The 7,726-nt window shown below is 40.5% G+C and overlaps 1 protein-coding gene across 1 annotated transcript in view; it reads left to right on the forward strand.

The window, feature by feature from the left end:
- Positions 1–4,875, forward strand: part of cspg4 (chondroitin sulfate proteoglycan 4) — a 62,595-nt gene extending 57,720 nt beyond the window's left edge. The window contains exon 11 of the mRNA XM_029433399.1: positions 249–4,875. Within this exon, the coding sequence (XP_029289259.1) occupies positions 249–2,122 (1,874 nt within the window). The 3' untranslated portion in view covers positions 2,123–4,875. The remainder of the gene's footprint in view (positions 1–248) is intronic.
- Positions 4,876–7,726: the final 2,851 nt, after the last annotated feature.

Raw genomic sequence — 7,726 nt, forward strand, 5'->3', positions numbered from 1 at the left:
TCTTTACTTAATCTTTATTAATACAGGGTTGACTGGCTGAGCGTACATGCTCTTTTAGTAAATCAAACAGAAATCAAACAATATTGTTTATAGGTTGCCATAATACTAAAGCTGGAGTAAGAGAGTTATAATATTAAATACCGTAAAAAAATCTGCTTATTTTGACAACAAGCCTGAACAAGTTTTGCTGCATGAAAACTGAATTTGATGAAATATAATATTTTTTTGTTTTTATTGTTTTTTCTTAGGTTTGGATATTGTACAAGGCCAAAGGAAAACCATTGACGACTCAATTATTGACGCCTCCAACTTGTTGTCTATCATACCCGAAGATAAGCGAGGTGATGTGGATGTGGTTTTTCAGATTAAGCGTTTCCCCGACCACGGTCGTATAACCTTGGGGGGTCAGGACCTGCCCCGTAATGCCCCATCCTTCATGCAGGAAGATGTAGCTCAAGGAAAGCTGGAGTATCTCCATGATGACTCAGGGGCTTCCTTCGACAGCTTCTCTTTCAGAGCCCGTCTAAAGTCTGAGAGTGACAGTATTGCCTCACCTGCGGAATCTGTGGTCCTGGAGGAGATATTTAACATCGCAATCAAACGGCGGGGCTCTGACTCCCCTGAACTAGTCACTATAGACATGCTCTTGGAGGTTCTTCAAGGCTCATTGACCGTTTTGACCCAGAAGCATCTAAACACTCAAGACGAGGACAGTCCTCCAGATGAGGTGCACTTCAAAGTGACCAAAGCCCCAAGCAACGGTCGACTGGTTGACTCACTCACAATGGACCCCATCTCTGAGTTCACACAGGAGATGGTCAATCGTGGGCAGGTGGGCTTCGTCAGCGATGGCAGCCTTGCCGAAGGCTTTATGGAATTCATCGTGTCAGATGGAGAACACCAAACAGAGCCACACACGCTGCACGTCGGCATCCTAGCTCGCACCCTGATTCTTGACAAAGCCCCTGAGATCAAGGTGAAGCAAGGCGATGATGAGACACTGGTGTCTGAGGAGATGTTGAAGGCCACTACCGGGGGCCCTGTTGAGGAGGACATCCTTTACAAGATCACAAGTGTACCTAAGTATGCAGCTGTCATGGTAGACCGGCAGCCTACATCCGCCTTCACCCAGAAACAGATCAAAGAAGGCAGAGTCAGTGTCCGCTTTGTCAAGTCCACTTCACCTCGAGACAGCGTTGCTTTTGTAGCCCGTAGCAGGGCTGCTAATGTCTCCTCTGTCCTCAACATCACCGTCCAGCCTCTGGCCAACATTGCCCAGGATCCTCTTTTACCCCGAGGCGCACTTGTCCAACTGGACAGGAAGCTTTTGGATGCAACTCCCCTGGCAAACAAGACCAGAACCTCCCCCACGTTCACTGTCATCCAACAGCCCCAGGGGGCTCGTTTTGTGAGGTCTGGAGGTCCTGGTGCAGGTCAGCCAGTGGACACATTCAGCCAAAAGGAGCTAGATGAGGGCCGTGTTGCTATGGAAATCCTAAATAGCGCTTCTGGATCACAAGGTAGTGTCAGTCAGGACGAGGCCCGTTTCCTGCTCAAAGCCCATGGGGTTCCTCCTGCAGAATGTGTGCTATCTTTCCAGACGGGCCCCTACAATGCCTCTGGGGTCTACCCTGCCACTCTGTTGAGGATTCCCTCAGAAGTCCCATCAAAGGACAGTAATGACCTCCCTGATGTGGCTGGATCCCCTCGTTCCACTCCACCTAGCCCCCGCTGGAAGGGCAACATGGACTGGCCCAACGGAGATGCCCCCACCACAATATCTTCTGGCTCTAGCTCCGAGGGTAAACCACATGTTTCCCGGCAAAACAACTTCTGGTCAATTCTCATCCCCATCCTGGTAATCCTTCTCCTCTTGCTGCTGGCAGCCATCTTGGCCTACTACCTGATACGTAAGAACAAGACAGGCAAGCACGACGTCCAGACGGCAGCTTCCAAGCCCAAAAACGGAGAGGTGGCCACCAGCGCAGAAACCTTTCGCAAAACTGACCCAGCCAATAATATCCCAATGTCCAGCATGGACTCCAAAGACGCAGACCCGGAGTTGTTGCAGCACTGTCGGACAACGAACCCGGCCTTAAAAAAGAACCAGTACTGGGTCTGAGACACTTTGAGATAAGACACAGAGGGAGGTGGATCCTTAAGTGTTTGGAAGTCTCCTCAAATCATTCCTCTCAGTATTAAAGACCTCTTGCCACACCAGTTTGAATGAAAATTATTTTTTGACACCATTGGTTATATACTTATCTCAACATAACTGTGGGCAAATTCTCAGGCAATGAAACACTGAATACTTATTGGCAAATAAAGAGGCAGTTTCTTATCTAAGGAGGCTCAGGCCATGTCTATTTATTGTAGTTGTATCATTCCTCTTTGTCAAAGGGCACAAATGAAGACATAAACATGCCATGTGTTTGCAAAAGTATCTTGGGTGTGCTCTGTCATTGTATTCCATATGATATCATAGGCCAATAGTATTGAATTGATAGAAGATAGGTGATTGAAAGTCTTTGTGATGGTTTGATTTTAGTTGAAGGTTCACCAGGAAAGTTGATAAGCCTTGTACATAGCTAATGAGGTAAATATATGCTGTATTATCGAGAAGATGAAAAAACTGCCTCTTTGTGTTTGCTCTCTTTTATTTCAATGTGTTTGAGGTACCATTGTATTATGTTTCTCAGGGCTAAATTCAGTTTAAAGGAATAGTACAACATTTTAGAAAATATGTGAATTCAGCTATATTAAAAGATTGAGACCACTCTCATATGTGTCTGTTTAAACATGAAGCTACAGCCAGGAGACGTTAGCTTAGCTAAATCTAATGACAAGGGGTTTCCATCATAAGATAACAAATATCCACTTACTTCTTATTTAACATGTTATATCTCTGTTGTATAATCTGCACAAAAACAACAACAAGAAAAACAAAACAAAGAAGTTTTGGGGGGATAACATGCCAGACTATTTCTTGGCTAGGCGCAGTGACTTCCTGAACCTAGCTAGCTTAAACAAGCTAGATGTTTAGCCTGTTTGCATCTTTATGCTATGCTAAGTTAACGTTCTCTTGGCTGTGGCTCTCTATCGGACAGATATGAGAGTGGTATCAACCTTCTCATCTAGCTCTTAGTAAAAGAGCAAATAAGCTTATTTCCCAAAATATCAAACTATTACTTTAATGCTATCACACAATATCGTTTTTAGGAGTTTTACTTTTGTCTGGAAAGAAGATGGTTTAATACTAAAAACTGTTTAAAATTAAAAACTTGTTGCAACAACTTGCACAGGTTAGATTGAATTTAGCTCAGAGTTATGTCATCATCTGTCACATGTTATTACTTCTGCATGCTTCCGTAGTGCTTGTAAATATTCACTGGACTGGCACAGCACTGACCGCAAAACTACACGGTACACAATTTGAAGACCGCAGGCAGGAGGTTATTTTGGAAGCATTGGTCTTAAACACATCCGTAATGGCTGACAGGCAGGGATGAGGTCATCTCATACTGGGATGTTTCCAGTTTCCAAGTCTGCAATTAAGAATTCATAACAACTGGTTGGTGCTGGGATGGGATAATGAATACATTGCTCCACTGTTTAGGTTACATTGATGAAGAAAAGGAAGACATGGACAGAGTTTGTTTTTTAAGTCTTCACAGCTATTTTTGATTTTAAGCATTCCATATGTGTAAGCTAGACTGTCGTATATTAAAATCCTGAGATTTCTTTTTTTTACTCTTTAGACTTATTTTGTACGTTAAAGCTAAGAAGAGCATTACTGTAAATCATACTGCTTTTGTTCCTCGTTAGACGTCTTTATTGTCACTCTGACCTGTGACGGTTATCTGTCTGTTGAATGTTGAATGAAGTACGTAACGTGAAGAAAAGTGTATTGCGACTACGGTGAAGTGGAAAGTGTACGATGAGAAAATCATATAACTTCTTTTGATCCACTAAAAGAAAAAAAAAGATTCAACATTTATTTTTTGACTTTGCTGTACATTTCTTTTCTCATACTGTATGCCGATGACACCTTGTTCTTTGTTAGTCATGTACTGAATATACAATAATTTTCTTTGCAGTATTCATCGTCTATTGATCTTCTATTTTTGTAGTGTTATGCAAAATGTAGGTAGAGATTTTACAGACAGCACAGAGCTCAGGAAGTGACGTGTGTTCAGGAGACTGTGTATTTCCAGTGACATCTCTTTACAGATAGTTGAAATAAAAGTATTGGTTCCTACTTCAGAACATCACATCTTACCAGTTTTATGTGTAAATATTTGGTTCTTAAGTAAGATTTATGGCTTGATTAACGTCTCAAAATATATATTTAGTGTATATCATGTTTTGCGTCGAAGTTATATGCACATGTAACTACATTTAATTGGATTGATCAACTACAAATTACACCTGTGTCTCTGTGTGCGCGTGTGTGTGCGTGTGTGCGCGTGTGTGTGCGCGTGTGTGTGCGCGTGTGTGTGTGTGTGTGTGTGTGTGTGTGTGCCCATCACTCCACTCTGTCACTCTTTTGTTTGTCTTCCTTACAGAAAGGCTGAGATCATGGCAGAGTTTCATCACCACCCCTTATGTTTCATTATTTATTATTTCTGTCCATCCCTATACATCTATTCATACTCAAGTTATGTGCTTTGTCAGAGATTAAACTGTAATCTGTAAACTGCAGGTACCTTTAAAAATAATAATAATTCAAAGCAATGTTTAGATTCTTGAACAAGAGAAATGTCTATTGCTGCAGAATGCCTCGGAGCTTGTTCTCGGCACTAATTGAAATAAAAACGTTCATGCAACAAAACCCGCGTTAATTGTTTTCAATCAGTGACTTTCTTGTTCTAATCAAAGCTCATTTTATTGTTGAAATTCTTTTAATTGGCCTTTTTCCAATTAAGAAATCAAAGATCAGACATGTTTTATCACTTGAATGTACTGAGAAGTGAATCTATGTTTTTGTGCCTTCATGCCGTAGCTGTAATGTATTACACTCTTGCTGCGCAGACAAATTCTTTTTCAGATGGTTTGAAATGCAGGAGGCCATCTTCTTTCTTAAAGTCTCTCATGTTGGCAAACCAGTGCACTGGTTGGATTTCTTCCTCTAAACTTCATCTTAACAAATCAATTGACAATAAAAGTAACATATGCTCTTGCTTTTCTAAACAGATGGTGTTGCTCTTTTGTTTTATGTTATTTTTCTTTTAATTCTGTTCTGTTGCTCCTGTGCCTGTCTGTTTGATATTTCATGCTAAATGCTTTTATTGTGAAGCACGCTTTAGACTTTGTTTTGATAATCCATAATTCTAGCCTGAAAACAATAGAAAAAGCTTTATTCATTGCTGTGATTAATACCACCGCCTGTTTAGAGTTGCACAATATATTGTTATTGACTTTCAGAACATGTTTTTTCCAAGGAAAACTTCCTTTTATTAGATCAGATATATTAAAATACAGTTTCCAAGAGAAAGACACAGCATTGTCTAAGTTTTAGTTATTTATAATAAAAGAAAGAGCTACATTTTTCCCAGGGAAACAACTTTTTGCCAACCTTTTGTTGTCTGCTTTCTATAGATGCTATAAGTGCTTCTGACCACCAGGTGGTGTTAGGGTGCAAACAGGCCCCTTGAAGAAACCAAAACAGTTCTTGCAGCCATTCGTCAGCATTTAACAAGATTTTCTCCATCCGTCATTCTTTCCAGTGGATGGCCTTTGCTTTCAGTGTTTCTCTCAGCTTTCTACATTTCCCTGCTCTTCTCCCGGTGTCACTGGCTGCCGACGTTTGGCCTCTGCTCGCCTCAGAGCCGCTCATCCTGCAGGTTTCATAAGCAGCTTGGCACAGCTGTTGCTCCACATGTGTCTGCTTATGTCATGGTCTCTGTGCAGTCAGTGTGCTGTGGATGTCAAGTCTCAAGTTTAATGAATTTTGAAATGAATACAACAAGATACTGTAATGCACTGCGCTTAAACAGTAAACTATTGCTAAGCCTAAACATAATTAAAACATTTTTACAAAACAGAAAATTAAATGTTCCAAAGAATGTTCCTAAAATTAAACCGAAATTAAACAAAACATGTATTTTCCTCTGAAAAGGAATTTAACCTAAGCTGAAATTTAAATGTCATTACATAAATAAAAAAACTGATAGAAATTTTAACTATAGCAATAATTTAGGGCAAATACTACATGGGAACTCTGACTATGTCAAATCATCAGAAATACAAGATATTCAGAGAAAATAATGTTATTAGCTAACACCTGATCTTATAGGAAGTAGCGTGCCTCGTAAAAGCTCGTACTAAGATGAGTTAAAAACAACTTGGAGAAGGACTTCATGTCTTGACATTGAAGGAGTGTTTGTGGTTTGTTGTAAATGTCAACTCCGTGTAGAGACAGTATGTTTGAGGAAGAGATGATTTCCTTCTCCTGATACTGAATGGACACCTCCCACTGTCCTCTCCCACAGATGTAACCACAAGCCTCTCGCTGGATCCTCCATCCCAGATTCTTGTTTTGGAAGGGAACGCAGGGCACCTCTTGTTTTATGTGTTTTTGCCTGGTTAGAAAGAATGAGTGATTGGAGGATGTTATCCAACATTAGGTTGGACTCCTCCTTACTCCCTAAAGACCAACAGGAATGAAAACACACAAGGCAGGGAGGAGGAACCACTCCAAAGAAGACTGAACTCTTAAACTGTGAAAATAAAGCACTAGACGAAATGTCAGATCAAATCTTGTTTCGGCTTTTATTAAACTGCTTTTCAAGCTTGTCAGTGAAGAAATATATTGTATTAGATTATAGATATAGTCAGAATTGTAAAAGTTGGTATAATTGTTGGAATAAAACACAACTTCCCTGTACAGAAAATGTTCTAGATAAGTTCCTTTACAAGCAATTAAGTCCGCATTATTTCCAGCCTCTTTGAGATCCAGAACATCAGTTTGCTAGTTAACCTTCAATATAAGTCTGAGCTGGGTTGTGTTGACATTGGCTGTAGCTCTAACAGACTGAGTCAGCCTCAGTGGAAGAGAAATGTTTGCTTTGGACTTCACTCAGCTACATTATCTACAGACCCCATCGGCTCTCGACATGTAGTAAGCGGCACGCAAAATGGACACACGTCCAAACCTGGATGTGTTTCGCTGCATGCTGTTCCCACCTTCCCCTCACATCTCTCACGTCAGTGCAGAAGTCATGACCTGAAAATAAAAGCTCTCCGTATGATTGCTGCTTCGCTGCTTTTAAATTACAACTTGTCTCTAATTGACGCAGGTTCCTGTTTGTTCTTGTTTTGGCAACGTGGTTGGTTTTAAACTGTGTCGTTGCTCGTCAATCGAACACTATGGGCCGCACTGTGTAATATCTTATTATTTACATTTTCAGTTGATGAAGTTCTGTGGTTGGCATTCATCTATTTATTCCAATTAAACTGCTGATTCTGATGGAAAATAGGTCATTTCAGTGAGTGCCAGAAGATTTTTCCTAAAGCTGCAAATGTTAAAGCTTTCATGTTTTTAAGTTACTGGCTGGCGACACAAACGTGCACTAATTGACCTGATTATATGGCTTTTAAAGTTGATATTGTTTATGCTTTGAATTAACCAATTTAGAGACTATTCCTGTCCATTTTTAAATGTTTTTAAGACATAAAAGATTGTGTGTCCGTGATCAAATCGCTCTCTTCTGAGATATACAGACAG

The sequence above is a fragment of the Cottoperca gobio genome, chromosome 6, assembly GCF_900634415.1.
Source record: "Cottoperca gobio chromosome 6, fCotGob3.1, whole genome shotgun sequence".
Lineage (NCBI taxonomy): Eukaryota > Metazoa > Chordata > Actinopteri > Perciformes > Bovichtidae > Cottoperca > Cottoperca gobio.